The sequence below is a fragment of the Asparagus officinalis genome, chromosome 8 (assembly GCF_001876935.1).
Source record: "Asparagus officinalis chromosome 8, Aspof.V1, whole genome shotgun sequence".
Lineage (NCBI taxonomy): Eukaryota > Viridiplantae > Streptophyta > Magnoliopsida > Asparagales > Asparagaceae > Asparagus > Asparagus officinalis.
In genome coordinates, this window is record NC_033801.1 from 76,469,804 (window position 1) to 76,493,664 (window position 23,861).

At 41.9% G+C, this 23,861-nt stretch overlaps 1 protein-coding gene across 1 annotated transcript; it reads right to left on the reverse strand.

Annotated features, from left to right (window-relative positions):
- On the reverse strand, positions 3,301 to 5,554 carry LOC109821396. The gene is made up of 3 exons (XM_020387585.1): positions 5,435 to 5,554; positions 4,071 to 4,655; positions 3,301 to 3,495 (listed from the first exon to the last, which is right to left on the reverse strand). Exons 1-3 carry the CDS (start codon positions 5,552 to 5,554, stop codon positions 3,301 to 3,303), a joined length of 900 nt encoding a protein of 299 aa, XP_020243174.1.

The following is a 23,861-nucleotide window of genomic DNA, read 5'->3' on the forward strand; positions in this document are numbered from 1 at the left end:
ATCATCGCCGATGAGGTAGGCAAAGTTGATGACTTTGTCACTTTAGGTAACTCTTCTGACCCGATCCCTAATCTCTTGGTCTTTGTAGTAGCTCGCTCATTTGAGGATTTCTCAGTGTCCCAGAGTCGAAATCAGGACATATTTCGACAACCTTTTGGACTTTTGAATGTACCTCCTATGAGATATCTTGAATCCAAATATGCTCACTGTTTTGGCATGCTATGCACCCCCAAGCATGCAGTCCCTTTGCTGGACTTCGGTCTATGCGGCAACTTCACAGACTCAGTGAAGTGCTTCTTTTGAGAGGAGTCAGCAACAATGTTAGAGCTGTCTTCACGTTTTGCGGAGATGGGAAAAGTGCTGATCCTATGCTCAGAGCTTGTGGTGTTTCAATTAGTAGATAGTTTACCCAAGTAGGTAAACATGTTCTACAAGTGTCAAAGCTAAAAGTTGGGTATAGGGAAGACTTCATACCCAGGAACGGAAGATGGAACTTTAACAACAAGACAACGAGTTTGTTGCGGACGAGGCTCATAGTGCAATCTTGAACTTCATATTGTAGTCCGAGTGTCGTCAAAAGAACTTGTAACCGAACCTCATATTGTAGTTGAAAGAACTTATAACTGAACCTCGTATTGTAGTTCAAGTCTTCTAAGTTTGATCTATGTACTTCGAGTTTTTGTACTTTTAACTGTATATGAATAAAATTTATATTTTATCCACATATTGTTCTTTTGCATAACTGAAGCATTCTAATTTAGGATTTTTAGCAAGCCCTCAGCTATCAACGGACTTGAGTTGTCTTTACCAATTGCCGTTTAAGTTGGACTAGTCATACTTTTCCCCTCAGTATGATGAGTTGTCAAAGAGTTTCCCTTGGACTTTAATGCTAAGATTTCTCTTCTATCTTTAGTCTCTTTTAGACTTCAGATCAAATGTATGATAAAGAGGTTCATCTTTTAGACTTCAGATCAAATGTATGATAAAGAGGTTCAAAATATAACCAAGTATTAAGAACGAAGCTCAAAACATAGCGAAGTACGAACTTATATAAAGAGGTTCAAAATATAACCAAGTATTAAGAACGAAGCTCAAAACATAGCGAAGTACGAACTTATTAAACAAACGTTATTCAAAAAAATGACGATGTAGGAATGGTCAAGTCATTCAATAACTTAGAATAACAACGACAAATGCACATCACTTGGTTGTCCTAAGTTAGAAAACGAACGTCATTTAGGAAAATAACGACGTTTGAAAAATGTCATCATTCAGCGACTAAGCAGTATGACGATGATGATGGAAACGAAGGCACATCACTTGGTAGGCCTAAGTTGGAAAACGAACGTCATTTGGGAAAATGACGACATTTGGAAAATGACATCGTTCAGTGACTAAGTAGTATGATGATGATGATGAAAACGGAGACACATCACTTGGTAGGCCTAAGTTAGAAAACGAACGTCATTTGGAAAAATGACGATGTTAGGAAAATTACATCGTTCAGTGACTATAGAAGTATGACGATGATGATGGAAACAAAGGCACATCACTTGGTAGGCCTAAGTTGGAAAACGAACATTATTTGGAAAAATGATGACGTTAGGAAAATGACATCGTTCAGTGACTAAGCAGTATGACGATGATGATGGAAACGAAGGCACATCACTTGGTAGGCCTAAGTTAAGAAAACGAACGTCATTTGGGAAAATAACGATGTTAGGAAAACAAAGACACATCACTTGGTAGGCCTAAGTTAAGAAAACAAACGTCATTTGGGAAAATGACTACGTTAGGAAAATGATATCGTTCAATGACTAAGCAGTATGACGATGATGATGGAAACGAAGGCACATCACTTGGTAGGCCTAAGTTAAAAAAACGAACATCATTTGGAAAAATGACGACGTTAGGAAAATGACATCGTTCAGTGACTAAGCAGTATGACGATGATGATGGAAACGAAGGCACATCACTTGGTAGGCCTAAGTTGGAAAACGAACGTCATTTAGGAAAATGACAACGTTAGGAAGATCACATCGTTTAGTGACTTTAGAAGTATGACGATGATGATGAAAACGAAGGCACATCACTTGGTAGGCCTAAGTTAAGAAAACGAACGTCATTTGGGAAAATGACGACGTTAGAAAAATCACATCATGAAGCAACACATCACGTAGTAGGTTACTATTATTGAAAAACCATCAACCATCAGAGGTAGAATTGACATAATAATAATCCCACTATCCTATTGAAGAGGATTAGTGAGGGAAATTTGGAGGAGATGAAATAAAGAAATCATTACCTTTATCTGCTTCTTCTCCTACTATAAGGCATATTTGACTGTGAAGCTTATGGGTAATATTTCTTCAGAAATTTACCATTGATAGGCATCATAAGTTTGTCACCATTTTGAGTAATAAGGTGATAAGCTCCTTTTGAGTAGATAGTTTCTACTACAAATGGTCCTTCCTATTTTGGCTCAAACTTCCCTTTCTTCTTAGAGTTTAAAATCATTGGACGCCGAATTGCAAGAACCAAGTCGCCTTCTTTGAACGTGCGATATCTAACCTTCTTATCGAACGATCTGGAAATCCGAGCTTGATAAAGCTCAATGTGTTGCTGAGCCATTAGTCGCTTTTCATCAAGCGCTTCTAATTCTTCAAGACGTCGGCGATGACTTTCCTCCATTGTCATACCAATTGTGAGTGCTATTCGTAAAGATGTAATTTAGATCTCCAATGGCAATACGGCTTCACATCCATATACCAAGGAATATGGTGTCGCTCCTGTCGGCGTGCGAACCATTGTACGATAAGCCCACAAACTTTGACCCAATTTCTCATTCCAATATCTTTTATTCGTCGACACTACCTTAGTGAGAATTCTGACGATGGTTTTGTTAAATGCTTTTGCTTGCCCATTAGCAGCAGGATTATAAGCCGTCGAAGCCAAATTCTTGATCCTGAATTTATCACAGAATTAGGTGAAGACTTGGCTAACAAATTGGGGCCCATTGTCATGAATGATACACCTCGGAACTCCATACATGTATGCGACATGATGTTTTAAAAATTTAACAACATCACTCGTGTTGACTTCTCTCAACGGGATTGCTTCTGCCCATTTAGAAAAGTAATCAGTTATCGCTAAGATGAAGCGATGTCCTTTAGAAGAGGGTGGTGTCACTGGGCGAACAATGTCCATTCCCTATGTTTCAAAAGGCCAGGAAGTGGTTGACAGATGAAGATGCTCGGGCGGTCGATGCATGTAATTAGCATGTATCTGGTAGGCATGACATCACTTAGCATAAGCGACATCATCTTGTACCATGATAGGCCAGTAATAACCCAATCTGTATAGTCGGTCCCATAACTTAGGACTAGGCTGATGAGCTCCACAGATGCCATCATGAGCTTCTTTAAGAGCTTCTTTTGCTTCTCTATTTGACAAACAGCGAAGCAAAAGCCCATCGTACGATTTTTGATACAGAGTCTGGGATTGAGAATCATAGTAGAATCTATGTGCTCATCTACGAATAGATTCTCTTTCCTTGATGCCTTCAGGAAAGAAGTCGTATAAGACATAATCGATAATCAAAAATCGCCAATCTTTAGGTTCGAGTGTTGCAGGTTCCTCTTCAACTGCATTGATCTGCAGCGTATACTTTGATTTAAATAATTGTCTGCTTGTCATTGTGACCTACTGGGTAGTACTTTCGGGTAAAGCTAGGGTATCCGCCAGTGACGCCAATGCATCAACATAGGTATTCTTGAGACGTGGTATATGGTTGATGTAGAAGCCCTCAAAGGAATTGGCCAATGCGATTGTTGTTGTATGGTAAGGAATAAGGTCCTAACCTCATATTCTCCCTTCATTTGATTAACAATGAGTTGAGAATCGTCGTACGCTTCTAGGTGTCTCACCCCCAGCTGTTTGGCTATATCTAGGCCAACCAATAAAGCATTGTATTCAGCCATATTATTAGAACAAGGCTCTGTTAAAGAAACAGCACGTGGGAGTATGTGATTTTAGGGAGAGATAAAGACAACCCCCACTCCAGCTATAACCCGACCAGTAGAACTTGTCCTTGCTGCACCATCGAAGTACAATTGCCATACTTGTTCTCTAGAGACGACGTTTGCTTCATACGTCTCATCAGGTATGTCCTGGTATAATTTGGCCTTTTCTTTCAGTGGATGATTAGCCATAAGCTCACAAATAGCCTGACCTTTCACTGCTTTTTGAGGTTTGAAGTGAATGTCATATTGGGAAAGCAATAAAGCACGTCTGGCGAGTCGCCAATTCAATGCACTAGGCTGTGTCATGAACACTCGAATAGGATTGATCAGGGAAATGACATGTATGGTTTGTCCGACCAAATAATATCGTATTTTCTGAACTGTGAAGACCAGTGCTAAACATTCCTTCTCAATAAGAGGATAACGAGGTTCAGCACCTGATAGAGTCCTACTGACATAGTAGACAGCTTGTTCATAGCCTTTTTCATCATCTTGTGCCAAGAGTCCTGCTAATGCATGATCTGTAGTCCGGATGCATATCAAGAAAGGTTTACCTAACTTCGCTGCGACCAATATCGGTGGATTAGAGAGATATTGCTTAATCTCTTCGAACGCTTTCTGGAAAGCATCATCCTACATAAAGGATACTCCTTTCTTCATTAGTTTTGAGAATGGTTAGCATTTCCCAGATAGGTTAGACATAAACCTACGAATATATGCCAATCGTCCTTGTAAGCCTCAAAGCTCCTTAAGATTCCTGGGAGGTAGGAATTCTTGGATGGCCTTGACTTTATCCGGATCCAAACGAATTCCGTTAGCCATGACCACGAATCTGAGAAATTTACCGCTAGCCATCCCTAAAAATGACTTAGTCGGATTCATCTTGAGTTGGTGCGCTCACATAAGATCAAACATTGTTTTCATGTTGTGCAAATGGTTTCCCTTGTCACGACTTTTAACAACCAAGTCATCAACGTAACATTCTACAGTCTTCCGTGTGCAAATGGTTTCCCTTGTCACGACTTTTAACAACCAAGTCATCAACGTAACATTCTACAGTCTTCCGTAGATGTTTTTGAAAGATAGAGGTCAACAACCAAGTCATCAACGTAACATTCTACAGTCTTCCGTAGATGTTTTTGAAAGATAGAGGTCATAGCGTGTTGATAGGTAGCGCCCGCATTTTTCAATCCAAAGGGCATTACTGTATAATAGTATATCCCTGAAGGTGTTCAAAAGGATGTATGCTTTTCATCATCAAGATACATTTTGATTTGGTTGTACCCTGAGAATCCATCCATAAAGGACATCCTTTCAAACCCACACATATTGTCAATAATGACGTCTGTGATAGGTAAAGAAAAATCATCTTTAGGACAAGCTGAATTCAAGTCACGGAAGTCAATGCACACTCGAATCTTCCCGTTCTTTTTCAGAACAGGAATAATATTGGCCACCCAATCAGGATGTTGCTCTTCACGGATAAATCCTGACTCGATGAGCTTTTTAACTTCAGCTTCAATTGCTTTCATGATTTAGGGCCGAAATTGCCTTTGCTATTGTTTAACATGCTTGACGTCTGGTTTGATGTTTAATTAATGCATAGCCACTTGGGGATCAAGCCCAGACATAGCCTCGTAGTTCCAAGCGAATACATCAATATACCCTAGTATTAGGGTAATAAGGTCTTCTTTCTCTTCTGGCAAAAAACTATCGCTTATGAATATGGGTTTTGGATTAATCTCGTCTCCCATGTTCACTTGAATAACCTTGTCCTCAGTAGGGGGTTCACGTTGTTAAAAACGGTGTTCCCACTATATACCCAGTTGTCGACTTAATGGATCGTCAAATAGAAGTAATTGATCATCTTCCTGATTCTCTATCGGAGATACCGAGGTCATGTTTGCCATGAGTACCTTGAATACAGCTCCTGTACTGGTATCAGATTCCCAGCAATTAGATTCAGAAGATAAGGTGAAAGAGTCATCATATGACTCTCCTTTGGTCCCGAAACGTAGCATAAATGGTGGAGATTCATAACCTAATCCATTACGAGTTTTGTGATAATAATCCTCCGATTTTCCTTCCGGGACATACGCAGATCGTATTGATGTTCGAATCGCTCTGCCGAAATTTAAGCCCTGTTTATGGATGAAATCGTATCCCATATTCTTCGTAAGCTTTCGGGTTGTTGGAGTAAAGTATGATAATTACAGATCCCTTTCCTCTTTCTCGGATTCCTCCAAAATAGTTTGCACCGTTCCGAAGATGATGTCTTTTTGACCGTTAACCTTAGCCGGTACTATGAAGACTGCTTGTGAAGATTCAGTTTGTCGTCGATTTGTCACAAAAGATGACTGAATCGGCATGTATAAGTTTGATTCAACATATAACTTGGATAGCGGATCCTTTATCACATCAGCGTTTGTACCTGGCATGTTAGGATTTAATTCCACACGTGAGTGTTAGACCCTAGAGGGGGGGTGATTAGGGTCTTATGCTAATCTAATCCGATTAAATGCCAATTAAAGCTAATTAACAAGTTTATTCTTGCAAGATAGATATACAAAGAGTTATGTGCAAGAATATGCAATATACACAAGGTGATATATCCTATATGATAGAAATATATGAAAGGATATATAAACAATAAGATATATCCTAACAAAGAGATATAGACAATGTATGTGCAAGGATATAAAACTAACACAAGGGTAAATACTCTAAACTAGATGGAGGGCAATATAATCAACAAGCAATATACAAAGGCGATATAAGATATGAACAGCATATTGAAACTTTATGAAATGTCTTCATAAATATTATAACACATGAATATAAAGTAAACATGGTCAATAAAACAATATCATAAAGTTTTCTCAAAATAGCTCATTTTGTGAGAAAATCCAATATTGTGTGTGTATATGATATTGAGCTTAGAGTATCTAACACACATAATATAAAACCTAAACTAAATATACCAAAGCTTGATCTTGATCTTCAATAGGCTTGACTTGATATATTTGCGGATGAAGCTTGAACTTGAATCTTGAACTTGAATTGTACGATGCTTCACTCCACAATTCCGCCAACCTCCTCTTGATATGATCGTTGAAGCTCTATTCCATCCATCCTCCAACGACGTTGTTTGTCTACAATGAATAGATAATACAAGCACTAGACAAACAACATTAGTTATAAATTGTTTGTTAAACATCATCAAAACAAGAAGAACAACAATCTCCCCCTTTTTAATGATGACAAATAATTTACGAAAAGAGATATATGCATGAAAGGAAAGAATATATAAATTATAATTCACATGCATATAAACAAACAAGATAGATATACTCACAATATTTCTCCCCCTTTGACAACATCAAAAAGGGGACAAAAGAATTAAGAGAGCGAAAGCTCCCCCTACCAATAAGCATAGGTGAGTATCAAACAAGTATAGGGATTGCTCCCCCTATCAAAAAGCCATATAGAATATATGCGATGAAGATCATGGCAAAACATGTGAGCAAGCATAAATGATATGCCAAAAATCACTCACATACAAGAGATAATGAGAACATATATAAATATATCAAGATGAACATATTATCTCATATCAAAAACATGAAAACCATGTATAAAAAAGATTTATGAAATCACAAGAAGGAAGACATGAGAATCATGTAAAAAGTTTTCAAATGAAAACAAATCAACCAATGAAATCATAAATCAAAGTTTAAATCCAAAAACGATGTTTGATCAATCAAGAAAATTTTCTTTGTGGGATTTGATCAAACCATATATAGAATACATTATAAGGCACGAATAGATGATCCATAAGCACAAACACATAAATATCATCATATAAGTGAAATATAATGAATTCAAAGTAATACTTCAAAACAAAATTTTTGATAAAAGAATTTCAAGAGAGGCAACTCTATCTAAATCTTGAGCTAGTATTAACCCATATGAACATTTTAGCATCCAGTAAACATGATTTGGGAATAAACACCCAATAAATCCGGAGGGTTATATAAACGTAGTCCTCTCATGAAAGCAAATCATATAATCATGAAAACAAAAGATTTGATCAATAAAAGGAATTGTTTTCATAAAAATTTAAAATACATTTTTCGAAACCAAGAAAAAGAAAAAATACTAAAATTCTTGGCTTTAAAAATTATTTTGGCACCCAAGTATTCTTGGTGCCGGTTTGTTTAGGGACATGACCCCTATCATTAAAGCTCAAAGTCCTAGGGTTATGAACCCTCTTGGACATATATGATGCACGGGATCGGTCATAACAATAATTACTCAAATGACCCTTCCAATTGCAATATGTACAATGGAAAGGAAGCATTTGTTTATGTTGACCATTAAAAGGTGCACGTGGAACATTTGCAAATAAAGATTGTCTTTTAAAATTATTTTGCAAATGAGAAACATCATTAAACAAAGGTGGTCTTGTTGGAGCAAATTGCAAATTTGGAGTATTTTGCAAATCAAAACAAAATTTAGCAAGATGTCCAAACCTACCACAAACATCACATTCAAAGATACATTTGCAAACGTGATTTTCTTTTCAAATCAAAACAATATTCGGCCAAATGACCAAAACGACCACAAAACTCACATTTGTACATATGGGCATGTTTATGATGATCTATACGTGTGTGTACATGTGAGTGTGATGATGAAGCTTGATGGGATGCACAAACATGATTAATCTTGATGGGTTTTTGTGCATTATAACAAAATCTAGCAAGGTGGCCTTTACGACCGCAATTAGTGCATTTATAGACTTTGTTATACATGTGTGCATAGTGTGTAGGTTTCTTAGAAGAGTTTGCATTAGACTTTGCACACAAGTCCATAAGCTTGTTATGATTATCAATGCATGTGTTTAAGGTTGAATCTAAACAAGATATGCGTTTTTTCACATGATTCAACTCATCATTAGATACAACATCATTGATAATAGAAGTAGAGCATGTATGGTTATTCTTAAAAGAATCAAATTCATTTCTAATGCATTCTACTTCTAGCATGGCATTATTTGCATGAGTTAAGCTAGAAATGGATGAGATCAATTTTTCATTTTCCAAATTTAACATATCATTGTTTTCTTTAAGCATTATATTTTCATTTTCAATGATGTCAAATTTGGACACTAGCTTCTCATGATCGGATTTCAATTCTACATGCTTGCTTTTAAGATCAATAAAATTATTTTGTAATTTTGTATAGGCATGCAATAATTTCTCATATGCACAAGCGAGTTCATTGATGGATATATCACTTTCGGATTCCGAATCGCTTACCACACTAGGGCTATCGCCTAGTGGCCGTGTGCATGATGATGCTCCACACTCACTTGAAGAACAATCCTCCAAACTACGTCGGATTTCCTCCAAGTTGCCTTGATGTGCTTCTATGAATTTCCATAAATTGTAAGCACTATCAAAATGAACAAATTTGTTAGAAAATGATGAGTCAAAGGCATTAAGCAAATATTCTAACAAAAGCTTGTTCATATTAAACATTTTATTATCATGATTGCTCCACTTAGATTTCTCCAATGTGGGCACAATATAAGCACAATCAATAATTTTCCATAAGTCAATATTTCTAGATTCAACAAATAGTTTAAATCTAGAAGCCCATTGTGCATAGGGAAAATTAATGAATTTAGGAGCAACATTGGATTTATAGCCTAAACAAAATACATTCATATTCAAGATATATATATGAACATATGCAAGCAAGACAAATGCAATCATAACTAGATTAGCACAAATAAGATAACTTGGATCTTTAACTCAAGGCGGTTAGTCCTTAAATCAAAGAGCACCAAGCTCTGATACCAATTGTTAGACCCTAGAGGGGGGGTGATTAGGTGTATTAGTTGTTTCCCCTGTATATTCTTCGTCCGGATTCGGATTTGAGTGATTCCGGGTGCGTTGGATGCGCGACGAAGAGTTTGACCCGCTCTGGTAATTGGATTATCTGTAGAGTGGTCGAGGCATGAAGGGCGTTGTCCTTTTTGTGAACAATGCCGGGCTTCCCGATTGGTCCGGGTCTTCGTGATTCCGAAGTCCTATCCGCTCATGTAACTCGTCGATTCACTTCAGTCGTTCGTCGACGTCGATTAGGCTCATGTGGATTGGATGGTGACGTTCATCGTCGCTCGTTAACACTGAACCGGTTGTGGAGAACTATAGGCAATTTTTGATGCCTACAGATACCCCCTCCAAAGTGTTCCTGACTCGTTTCTTTTATAGAAGAGGCTGGAATACTTTGGATGTGATTGATCTGGCCTTCAGTCGGCGTAGTTAGCTTCAACTCTTGACTCTTTCGATTTTCGATCTATCCGATGCTTTGACGAATAGCCGAGGTTCTTCCGGCGCTGCGTTTATCGTCTGGCCGTCGTCGGAGTCTCGAGTCTGCAGCTGATGAATTGAGTTTGGCTCGTGCGTGTGTTGGCTTTTTGCCGCAACGCGTTGACCGGCGTTGACCCCTAGGGTTTCAAATCGTCGAACGCTGACTTTTGCTTGCAACGCGTTGCTTGGCGTTGACCTAGGGCTACGCGTTGACCGGCGTCCACCCTAGGGTTTCGAATCGTTGACTTTGATTACAACGCGTTGATTGGCGTTGACCTAGGGTTACGCGTTGACCGACGTCCACCCTAGGGTTTCGAATTGTCGAACGTTGACTTTTGTCGCAACGCGTTGCTTGGCGTTGACCTGGGGTTACGCGTTGACCGGCGTTGACCCTTAGGGTTTGAATCGTCGAACGTTGACTTTTGTCGCAACGCGTTGCTTGGCGTTTGACTTTGATTGCAACGCGTTGACTGGCGTTGACCTAGGGTTACGCGTTGACCGGCGTTGACCCTAGGGTTTACGGATCTATAATGAATAGATAATACAAGCACTAGACAAACAACATTAGTTATAAATTGTTTGTTAAACATCATCAAAACAAGAAGGCCAACAGTGAGAAGTAAGCTAAATCATTATTATTAAAGATAATTCTGCTATCCTCATTGACAGGATTATTTGCGTCCAGATCTTCAAGACCGATTACGACGGGTTCTATGTCATTAAAAACAAGACCTTGTTCTTACTCAGACTCGATATCAGCTTCATTACCACTATCTGGTTCTTCGATCAGTGGTACTTCAAATGGCTCACCATCAAGGTAATGGATAGAATCAGTGAAATAATTCTCTACCCCCTTGAATGGTTGCTTCTTTGCGACCACTGTTTTGACTTCACTACTCTCACCTACATATTTCATGCATTGGTATAGAGTTGATGGAACAATTAAATTGTTATGGATCCATGGTCGACCCAGTAACAAATTGTAAAATGTCTCTGCATCGATGACATAGCAAGTGACATCCGTCCTCAAGTCACCCATCTGGCATTTGAGTTTGATTTTGCCAAGGGGACGAGTATTAGAGACATTGAAGCCATATATGGTGGTTATCATCGTTAATAAGTGTAGGATGACTAAAAATTACAATGGATAGCTAGTCCCTATTAAGCCCCGGCAATGGAAGTTACAATCAGGCGACTTTCTAATCACTACAGCCACAACTCTATAATCGCTACAAACACGGCCTCATCTCTGAGATGATTGATCTTGATGGCTGCGACAATAGCATGACTAATATTGTATTAGCAACTATTAGATATGCTGATGAGCAGTGTAATGATTTCAGAAATAAAAGGTTGGACTTAGCTGGTGAGTTGCTTGGTAGAGAGCTGTGGGCAAATATTCGTCTAAAGTCACTATGGATGGTTGATTCCCGTCAAGTTTCAACAATGAAAGCTACGATCAAATAGCTTTCGTGCCGACAAACGAAGGTTGCAAATAGGATACTTTTCACACAGATCGAGAAGAGTTACAATTCAACGATGCTTCCGACAGCTAACGAAAACTCTATTCAGTGACCTTCATAATCAACAGTGAGAGTTACAATCTGACGACTCTCATATCCCATAACAGGCAAAGATCAATAATCAGTGGCCTTTACAGTGTTATAATGGACGAGGTTACAAGTCAACAACCTCTTTCAAACGCAGAACTCACTTCTGCATTTCTCAAGTTCGAAACGCAAGGTCCACATCTGCGTTTCCCAAATTTAAAACGCAGACGAACTGTGCATTCTCCAACAGACGTCCAACTCTGCAACACAGAGTAAAAATACAAGACGCATGAACTGTGCGTTCTTCGGCAAAACACTCAACACTGCGTCCCAAATCCAGGACGCAGAGTTGAGAACTCAACACATGAGCGGCCTGTGCGTCTCAAATCTCTAACAGAGATTTAACTCTGCGTCTCAAGCCTTGGATGCAGAGTTAAGGCCCAGAATGCCAACTGGGGCATTTTGACTTGTTCAAACACAGCCCGAACGGCCTCAAAACCGTTATCCCACGTTCTGAGGGATTTTCGCCCACTTAGGAGCGGATTTAGGGGTTGGTTACAACCCTAATCCCCCTATAAATAACTGATTTACTCAGTTGAGTAAGGGGTGGACGTGTGCTGGCATCAAAAACCGCATAAGGTTAACAAATCTCAGTAGCTCAACCGCACAGAGAAGGCGATTTTCCAAGAGATCAAAGAACTGATCAGCAATCAGTTAATCAAATCTTGAAGAATCCCTTCACCAACGGCGGATTTACTTGGCTATTAACCGAATCTTCGGTTCTAACAACTTTGTTACAGAGTTTCAACTCACTCTGAGTTCTGAAACTCATTTAAGAATTGGTAATTAAGCTTGCAACGCAAGGTAATTACACCAAGTCAGTTATTCGGTTCTCAACAACTCTTTTTAGAGTTTTCAAGTCGCTCTGAGTTTATTAAACTTGTTAATAGTTCTAAACCGAATTCATCAAACAAGTCAATCGTTCCAGTGAATCAAGACGGTCGGATCATCAACGGAGAGCAAGTTTGACACAAGCAATCGAAGGAGGCACTCCATCGTTACTAAGAAGAACCCAATTTTAAACAAAGGGGAGAATCAAATTCATTCTCCTCTCTTTTGTAATCGGAATCCAAATTGTAATTGATTTTGAGAGGAATACAAGTCAATTTTTCTTTCATTGTCTTTTTATTGCAAATTTCCAATAAACAAAAGATGGCGACTCCGCTGGGGACTAGCTTCTCTGATGAAGAAGTGGTGGCGCAATCCGACGTTCACCTTACTAGAACCACCGTCGAAACTCTCGTCGTAGAGTTCGACCAAGCCAAGTATAAGGAGGCCCTCTCCTCTGGGTCGCTTAGCCGTAAAGCTAGGCGTGATACCCACAAGACCTCTAAGGAGGTCGTCACTACTACTGAGATGCCAAAGAAAGCCCTCTCCTTTGGCCAAGACCTTAAACTAGCTCTGCGAGTTGAAGACTCCTCACTCGTATCACTGCGGCACATAATAGGTCAAAAGAGACCTATGTCGGAGGAAAGCCCAACCAATGCCGACGACGCTGCGGCCAAGGTGTTGAAACAAGCTAAGAAAAATGCCGCTCAACGAAGGAGAAGATCCATGCGACGAGCATATCTGCGGACTAGCCGAGCGACGGCCCAACGCAAGAACCGCATTTCTAAAAATCTGCCCGAACTCTGCGTTTCTGCTCCAGAACGCACACTTCGTGGCAATGAACCCGACTATGAGCCTCGGGTTATCCAGCTCAAACACGACCCTCAGTGGCACGTTGTTCAATCCAGACACACACCTCGAGAGTGCGTCCCAAAATGTGACCTCCAAAGGCACGTTCAATCATCCGAACGCACGCCACAACCGTGCGTTCAGTCAGAACACGACCCTCAAGGGTCTATTCAATCATCCAAACGCACACCACAGGTGTGCGTTCAATCAAAATCCGACCCTCAGGGGTCTGGTTCATCAACCAAACGCACATCACAAGTGTGCGTTCAAACAAGGGACGACCCTCAGGGGTCTGTTTCATCATCAAAATTCACACCTCAAAAGTGCGTTCAAACAAAGAAAGACTCTCAGGGGTCTGTTTCATCATCAAAACGCACACCTCAAGTGTGCGTTCAACCAAAACAAGACCTGCAGGGGTCTGTTTCAACATCAGAACGCACACCACGAGTGTGCGTTCAATCAGGACAAGATCCACAAGGATCTGTTCCATCAGTCAAAACAGGCCTCGACCTCGTGTTTATAAACCTAAACGCGATCCTCGTGTTTCGTCTCAAGAACATGACATGGTCCGTAAGGTTCAAGAGGGACATCATGGATTTAAGGTTCATGCCCGACCCATCCAAGGGTAGGGGGTTCCATCCCCACCTTCACGAGATCTTTCCCGGGTCTCCGATTTGCGTGAGCTATTCTCAAGAGGAAGACCAATTCATCAAGGGACTCATTCATGCCAATGTGAGCGGCTCATCTCCGCTGTCCTCTCCGAATGCAGCTGTTGTTCACCTATGCCTAGACAGTCGGTGTTCAATAGATTAACGAATGTTGTTAGGCCTCCCAAACAACAACGTCGCCAGAAGAAGACCTCTGAAATCGACTATCCCGAGGTTACTATCAACATGATCAGCAGAGGAAAAGCCTCGCATTCCGATTCTGACGAGTCACAAAGAAGTCATTCCCCAACTGTTAGGGAAATTTGTGACCAGTTCGAAGGAGTATATCGGCATACTCGGACTCGGACAGGAGCTATTCGCCCGATTAACTATCAAAAGTTAGCCAAAGGGATTATAACAAGTGATGAACATTCGACAATAGCCGAATCTCAATCTTCGAGCTCGGTCGGAGCACAAGAGGTATCCGTTTACATAGCAGGAAATCCCGAGGACATAGCCAAAAGAGTTGACGAACATCACGTCTGTTTGCGGAAAAAGTTGCTGTATTCATTGCTGCATTCATTACAACTTCAATCGTTACAATGAAACAAAAAGATAGCCTTTTTATAAGACCGGTACACAATGAAAACAAAATAGATACAACTCTTTTCAAACAAACGCAAGATCTATTTGTCATCTCTTGCTTGCGTGGGTCTTTTGCCTGTGACGGGGATGTTGATATCCGTGGACCACCGGGGGTACTCAGATCTGGTCCGGATAAATCGGACAGAGTTTCGTTGATCCGCGTGAGATCTAGAAACTTTCTGATCCGGATAAATCGGACAGAGCTTCGTCTATCCGCGGAGGGATATAGAAGCAGAGCTTCGTCGATCCGCGTGAGATCTAGAAGCTATAAGCGTATACCTCGGCTAAAGCGAGGTAATAGCTCTTCTTAGTATCAACGCTAAGGCCAATACTAAGGATCTGATGGGCGATGAAGGCTGATGTAGACCACTCCTCCTCTCGTTGAAGCACACGGGCACTCTTCACTGCAGCAGGGCTTCGCCAAGGCTCTCCAAAAATCCTCCTTTAAACAAGGCACTCAAAGGGGCTATTTATAGGCATATGGAGGGGGCAAGGGGGTCTAGAGGACCACCAAGGGGTGCGGACACCCCTTGGTGTCTTGGCTATGGCCGAGACACCCTAGGGTGTCTCGGCTTGGCCGAGACACCCCTGGGGCTTTTCCTAGACACCCCGGGGTATTTCGACTGGCCGGGACTCCGTTTAGGTGTATTTTGTTTGTTTCCCCGTAGATTCTTCGTCCGGACTTGGATTTGAGTGATTCCGGGTGCGTTGGATGCGCGACGAAGAGTTTGACCCGCTCTGGTGATTGGATTATCTGTAGAGTGGTCGAGGCATGAAGGACGTTGTCCTTTTTGTGAACAATGCCGGGCTTCCCGATTGGTCCGGGTCTTCGTGATTCCGAAGTCCTATCCGCTCACGTAACTCGTCGATTCACTTCAGTCGTTCGTCGACGTCGATTAGGCTCATGTGGATTGGATGGGGACGTTCATCGTCGCTCGTTAACACTGAACCGGTTGTGGAGAACTATAGGCAATTTTTGATGCCTACAACGTCATACTCCAGGCGCAGCAAGAAACCCTTCTTCAAATGAAGGACATGTTAGCCCAGCTCCTGGCAGAAAAAGGCCAAAAAGCTGAGTCTTCCCGGAAGACAACGTCAAAGGGAAAGCAAAAAGCACACGAACATTCAGATGGTGAGACTCACAACCTGGAATCCTCTTTTGAAATTGAGAAGGAGATGGAAAAAGAACTGCATCCTTAGTCCACTAAAATGGATGAACTAGAAGCTCGCCTCAATGCAATCGCCAACAGAAGTGAGCTCCGCAAAGAAGGAGTGGTGAGGCCTTACCCCGCTGAGTGGGACACAGCTCCTTACCCACCGAAGTTCAAAGCCCCTACCTTACAGCCGTTCGATGGCACATGATCGCCAAATCAGCATATCTACTACTTCAAGTCTCAAAATGGAGATGTAGTGGCAAACGACGCCATTCTGACCTGGCTATTCATCGGTACCCTCAAAGGTGTCTCCTTTGAGTGGTTTATGAAACTGCCTACTGGATCTATTCAGAAATGGGTAGATTTGGAAAGGCTTTTCTTGGCCAGATTCTTTGAAGACGACACAGAGGTCTCAGTCCTGACTCTTCTCGCCACTAAGCAGAAGAAGGGAGAATCTATCAAGACCTATGTTGAGAGATTCCGCAGCATGGCATTGCGATGCCCTTTAGGTATGACCCAATCAACCTTGGTTAAAACTTGTAGGCACAACTTGCAGACCCAGCTCCTTGCTCAGATGGGGGTAGCAGAATGTCGCTCCTGGAGACAACTGGTATCGCAAGGAGAATAAGCCGAAGAGATTGTCGCTCGGGTGAAAGCCGAAGAAGCTGCACAGCCCAAACCACAACAGCAACGCAATCAGAACAACGCCCAGCAGTCTAAGGGCAAAGAGACTTTAGCAGCTAACTACATGCAAGTACCACCACCTACTAAGCAAGGCAAAGCGCCCAATAAGCAAAAAGTGCCCAAACAGTATTCCTTCAAGGAGGAGCATGTGGACACCTTGTTCCAGCTACTGCAGAAGAACAACAAGTTACAGCTTCCTGAAATTAGGAAGCCAGAGGAGGCAGGGAAGGTAGATGACCCTAATTACTGCCGCTATCACAGGTTCCTGGGGCATCCTACCAGGAGATGTTACATCTTTAAGGACATTCTCCAAAATTTGGTGGACACCAAGGTGCTCACTCTGAAACCTGAGCAAAAGACCGTCTCTACCAGCATGATAGCAGTCCAGTTCGGTGACTTTCCTCCAGTGGCGACCGCAGATGGCGTTGTCCCCATCCACAAGGGAGAAATGCGCCTGAAGAATACTGACTTGCACAGTCAGAAAGACAAGGGATTGATTCCCCTCACCAGTCCAAAAGGAGAAATCATGTGGGTCCACCCCAATCTGGTGGAAGATCAACAGTGGACGAATATCTCGTCCAAGAAGAAAAGAGGAAAGGCTAAGTCATCCAATATGATTAACCCCTCCGTTAATGAGAATGATGATCATCTCAAACCTCTTACTGACTCAGAAGAAGAGAGGATTTTTCTAGCGGCATACCCAGAAGGCAACCCTGGCACTCGGTCTGGAAAGGCTTACTTGAAAGACTACTGCTAGAATGCTCAAGAAGTTGAGGAACAACCCCAAGACGCTGGAGGTTCTGTCCCGAAAAAGCCGGTTGATAAGGAAAAACAAAAGGAACTCCGGTTCAACAAAAATCTCCACCAGGGACCCGGGGAGTCGAGCACTCGCTTCCAATTCAATGTCATGGCGCAGTTGGCCAACATACCGGCCAGAATTACGCTATATGAGCTCCTAAGGTTGTCCAAAACCACCAAGGAAGCTCTAATTGAAGCGTTGAAGAATACAGAGAGCTTCATCACCCAAGTCATTCCAATTCCCGAAGCTTCTGAAGATCAAACTTGTCAGCAATATCTGCAAGCTGCAAGAAGTTTACCCTGTATATCATTTACTCAAGAAGATATGCAGGTTAAACACAAACATGACAGACCTTTGTACTACACGGGGTATATCGGATCTTCCAAAATCAGTCGTGTCCAGGTTGACCCGGGCTCCGCACTCAGCATCATGCCCTATAGGGTCATGCAGGTCTTAGGAATCCCTATGCACAGGTTGCACACTACCCAGACCACCATCTTCAGGTTCAATGCAAACAGTACTCGGCCCCTGGGGAAGATCAAACTCAGATGCCAAATTGGAGACCTCAAGTCCGAGGTGACATGTTACATCATAGACGCAGACACTTCCTACAATCTGTTGCTAGGACGACCATGGATACATGCAAACCATATTGTCCCGTCTACCCTACATCAGGTCATGAAATATGCCAATGATGAGGGAGAAGTTCGAACCCTGATTGTGAAGAAATACCCTTTCCGAGGAGTGGAGAACTTTCACACTGACTCCGTTTTCTATCTAGAATCTCAAGAGAAAGAAGAGGTGGACAGCGAAAACGAAGCTGACATTGAACCAGATCCAGAAGAAGATTGTCTGTGGAAACTAAACTTAGATGTAATGGGTCAGGATGAGAGTAATAATAATGTGCCGAGTGAGGGTGAATGGTGCATTAATGAAGACTTTCTTTTAGCGTACTTGCCTGATGTGTCCTTAAAAAATAAACCAGTAGAGAATGATTCTAATGCAGGTACCAACCCATGGCACACACTGTGCACAGAGGCATCACTTACGTTGCCTATCAAATTATTCTTTGCTTCAGATGAAGAAGCAGAAGATACACAGAAGGCTTTCTTCAAAGTCCCATCCAAAAGGAAAGGGCAGAAGCCAATCTGTTTTGGTAAAGTCAAACCCGAACAACTCAAACGAGGAAGTTCAGAGGAAGATGACGGAGTTCCCCAATTCCATTACCATGAACCCAATTCTATATACTTAATGAAACAAATGGGGTATGACTTTATTGCAGGGTCTGAACTTCGGGAAAGGTAGGCGAACCCCAATCCGGATGTCTCTAACCCCTGAAGGAAAACCTCCGGATTATTATCAAAAAACCGGAAGGGGCTTAGGTTATGTCACAACTCCCCCTGCCTTAGAAAATGAAATTAGTAATTATCTGCGTCAGGATCATTCATCCAAAACATCTTCCTGAGAATCTGACGTCAGTGTCGGACCAGTCTTTAAAAGTTTGACTGTGAACATGGTTTCAACTAGTCACCCCGATGAAGATGCAGGGGGTGACAAAGAGTTAATCGAATCAACCGACGATCCTTGGTTCAAACATCTTAACATCTTGTGGGATATGCGCTTTGAACAACGCGAACCACCCACCGAAGATAAAGTGATCCAGGTCAACATGGGAGATGAGTCTGACCCTAAGCCTATCTTTATAGTTGAAGACTTATCATCATCCGAAAAAGAGGACCTTATATCTCTCATTCGAGAATATATAGATGTCTTCGCTTGGAATTATGAAGATATGCTTGGTCTAGACCCGAAGGTGGTCATGCACCGTCTCAACATCGATCCGGATGCAAAACCCGTTAAACAGCAACAACGCAGGTTTCGTCCAGAGATCATGGAATCAATTGAGTCAGAAGTTAAAAAGCTTATAAACTCAGGTTTTGTTAGGGAAGAGCAACACCCGGACTGGGTAGCTAACATTATCCCAGTGCCCAAGAAAAATGGTAAGGTCCGTATATGCATCGACTTTCGTGGCCTTAACGCAGCTTGTCCAAAAGACGAGTTTCCTCTTCCTATCACTAATGTCATGATCGATAACACCTGCGGATATGAAAGGATGTCTTTCATGGACGGATTCTCCGGGTACAATCACTTTCGAGCTCCTTTATCTTTTCGGCCTCACCCATATCCTGTTTTGGATAAGTTTCGAGAGGAATGATATGGCCACCCGCAGTGTTGTCATCACTGGTGGGTCCACCCCCAGCGTTGTTATTTGTAGTGGGGCCACCCCCAGTATTCTACACCTGCGGATATGAAAGGATGTCTTTCATGGACGGATTCTCCGGGTACAATCAGATCAAGATGCACCCGGAAGACAAAAAGAATACTACTTTTAGAATACCACTAGGGGTGTATTGCTATACAGTAATGCCCTTCGGCCTGAAAAATACAGGTGCAACTTATCAACGTGCAATGAACATAATCTTTCACGAACACCTACGAAAGAAGATTGAGTGCTACGTTGATGATATAGCTGTAAAGAGCCAATGTAAAGGTGATCATCTTACAGATCTGAAGACAATGTTCGAGATCATGCGAGCACATCAGCTGAAGATGAACCCGACAAAATCATTCCTCGGAGTATCAAGCGGAAAATTCCTGGGATTTATCGTTACCTCCAAGGGAATTTCTCTTGATCCAGAGAAAGTGCGTGCCATCCAAGACATGCCACCTCCGAAGAATCTCAAAAAGCTCAGAGGTTTGCAAGGCAGACTGGCCTACATTTGAAGATTCATATCAAATCTTTTAGGGCACTGCCAACCTTTCTCTAAGCTCATGAAAAAAAGAATATCCTTTGTTTAGGATGCAGAGTGTCAAAAAGCATTCGAGGAGATTAAGAGATATCTCACTCAACCGCCAGTTCTCGTGGCCGCTGAACTGTTCCCGAATTGACCCTGCTTCCTGGAGAGGAATTAGGGTCGGAACCACTTGAAATGATTGAGGATTTTCCCTTGTTGACCATGTTGATGGTGACTTCTGGGAGTTCGTCATCTCGATCAACCGATCCTCTTTGGTGGGAATGCCTTGATTTGGGCTTCATCATTCCATCGGAAATTCCCTCGAATATCAAGACCCTCTGTGGAGCGGTCTTGGGGCAGCTACAGGTTGATAATACTGTCCTGATAAGTTTGGTACACGGACAGTGAGAATCCGCTCCCCGGGTGTTTCTCTTTCGAGATTCATCCACAAAAAAGAATGTCTCGCCTTGGTATTCGCAATTCAAAAGATGCGACACTACCTAGTTGGACAAACAATTCAGGTCATCTCTAAGGTGAATCCCTTGAGAGTTCTAATGATGAAACCATCATCTCTAAATTGCCGACTCGCAAAGTGGGCCATTCTCTTATCACAATACGACATGCAGTTCATGCCTCAAAAGGCGGTCAAGGGTCAAGCACTGGCAGACTTCTTAGCCGATCACCCAGTATCAGGAGCGTCTAAGTTGTATGAAGAATTATCTGACAAAGTTGCTGAAGTTTGCGCCACTCAAGAAGCTACGCAAGTATGGAAGTTATTCTTCGACGGTGTGTCTAGAGCAAACCCTCATGGAGCAATCACCGCAGGAGTAGGAGTAGTATTAATCTCTCCGAACGGTCACGTAATCCCAAGGGGATTTTCCCTAATCGAACCTTGCACCAACAATGTAGCCGAGTATAATGCTCTGCTATTAGGAATGCAATTTGCCGAAGAACTTAATATTCAGCACCTCGAGGCTTACGGCGACTCTCAGCTCATCGTTAATCAAGTCCGAGGGGAATACGAAGTACGTCATGAGGATTTGATCTCGTATTACTTTGCAATGCTAAAGCAAGCTCAAAAGTTTGAAGGTTTCTTTATCGAATATGTACCACGAGCTCAGAATGCTTATGCAGATGCTTTAGCCTCCTTGGCAACTTCATTAGCATTGCCACCGGAGGCTGAAATAATGATTCCAGTCGCGGGACGCAAACTATACTTTTCCAAGATTCCTATGGAGGAAAACTCAGACAAGACAAAGACAGGAGAAGTCTGTACAACATTTATAGAGTTTGAATCTAGGGATTGGCGATTCCCATACATCGACTATGCCCTATATGGAATTTTGCCTGATGATCCTAAGGAAGCGGCTGCAATTAAACGAAAAGCCCTCCGATTCTATTACGATGCAGTTTCTCAAGTCCTGTATCGTAAATCACATGATGGAGTCTTGCTTCGATGCCTTTCCCGAAAGGAAACGAAAGAGGCCCTCAAAGAGGCTCACGACAGAATGTGTGGCTCTCATCAGGCCGGAACTAAATTAGGAGATCGCCTCCGACGAATCGGCTATTATTAGCTGAAGATATTTTCAGACGCAGTTGACTATGCTAAACGTTATCACGCATGTCAAATTCATGGAGATTTTATCCACCAAGCACCGGGGAACTTACACCCCACGTCGGCGTCCTGGCCATTCGAAATGTGGGGTATGGATATCGTAGGACCGATTTCCCCTCCGACGTCCAAAGGACACCGGTTCATTCTAGCTGTGACCGACTATTTCTCCAAATGGACGGAGGCAATCCCGTTGAAAGAAGTCAAGACTTCAAATGTAATCAAATTCATCAAACATCACGTCATCTACCGTTTTGGAGTCCTGAGGCGAATAGTTCACGATAACGGGACACAATTCGTCAGTTTTGGATTCCTGAGATTCTATGACAAATTCAGAATCTAAAGTGTCGCATCTACAGCTTATTACCCGCCAGCAAATGGTCTTGCAGAAGCTTTCAATAAAACCATAGTGAAGCTTCTCAAAAAGTTTGTTTCCAAGAGCCGACGCGATTGGGATGAAAGACTTAGAGAGTGCCTGTGGGCTTACCGCACAACGGTGAGGACCCCTACAAGAGCTACACCATTCTCTTTGGTATATGGCTGCGAGGCTGTATTACCATTAGAAATTCAGATCCCTTCTCTGAGAGTCGTGGTTACAACTCGACTAACAGAAGAAGAGAAACATCAACGAAGTCTGTAAGAACTTGAAGCCTTAGACGACAAACGACTTCAAGCTCAGCAACAAATCGAGTTATATCAAGCCCGTATTTCCAAAGCCTACAACAAAAAGGTTAAAGAACGAATTTTCAAGAAAGGCGATTTAGTTTTGGCCAATAGACGACCCATGGTAATAACCCACAAAACCAAAGGGAAGTTCAATCCCAAATGGGAAGGGCCCTTCGTAATAGAATCAGTCTATTCGAATGGAGCTTATCGCCTCATTGATCAAAAAGGAGACAGGCTCATGATGCCGATTAATGGGAAGTTCCTTAAAAGATACTTTCCGTAAGTCATGCTGCCCCCTAAACCTCAGCCGAATCAGACTGGGGGTTGCCCATTTATAGTGTAATTCTGTATTGTATTGCGTCATGTTAACATTACACCTCTGACGATTGAAATTTTCTAGAATTATTCTAATAAAGAGAATTTCGATTTCATGCCAGGTTAACCCTATACTTATGGCATTTGCTTTACTTTTCATTGTCCTGAACCAGATTTCAACAAAAGAGATGATGAAAACCAAAATGATATCATTTTCATTCAATATTTTACAAAATGAAGACAATCGAAATGAAAATGATACAAAATTATTCCCTAGCTAAAAAGCGATTCAAGTCCTACGCATCGGGGCTCATCAGTCTAAAAGACTTGAGTTTAGATTTCAGCGCCAATATTTTCTCCTCACGAGCCTTTTTGACTTCCTCTGTTATCTTGCTCTTGAGCTCCTCTTCATTTGGTGCTGCTTCTGCAATCTCTCACCTAATCTTGTCAGCAGCAACAAGTTCATCGCAATAGCCCTTGAAAAGCCTGTCACAGTAAGTAATTAACCCTTTTATAACTTCCATGTCGCCCGCTAATTGAGTAGTTATCTGAGATTGCTCAATACCAGCACGGGTAAGCTCGATCGCAGTATCCCGAATACCTGTAGCAAAACTGCCCAAGTCCACTTGCACTTGAAGATGTTCCCCGTGCAGGCGAGCAATACGAGAATCTGTTTCGGATAGGCTCTTCTGAAGAGCCTCTTGCCGCTGTACTTTCAAAGCCCTGGCCTCTGAAAGAGCTCGATCCACTTCTGTTTCTATGTCATCGCGTTGTAGCATTGAAATGAATTCTAATTCATATTCCAGAATAATAATGCTCTTGCGACAATGTTCGGTCCATAATGCATTCCCCTGG

Bases quoted from the DNA above. Each gene is read 5' to 3' on its own strand.
- LOC109821396 (XM_020387585.1), bottom strand. From the start codon at position 5,554: ATGAAAGCAATTGAAGCTGAAGTTAAAAAGCTCATCGAGTCAGGATTT. The intron at 4,656-5,434 runs GTGTGCATTGAC...TCCTTTATGTAG, and splicing joins AAAAGAACGGGAAGATTCGA to GATGATGCTTTCCAGAAAGC. The intron at 3,496-4,070 runs GTTATAGCTGGA...TCTCAATCCCAG, and splicing joins GGACAAGTTCTACTGGTCGG to ACTCTGTATCAAAAATCGTA.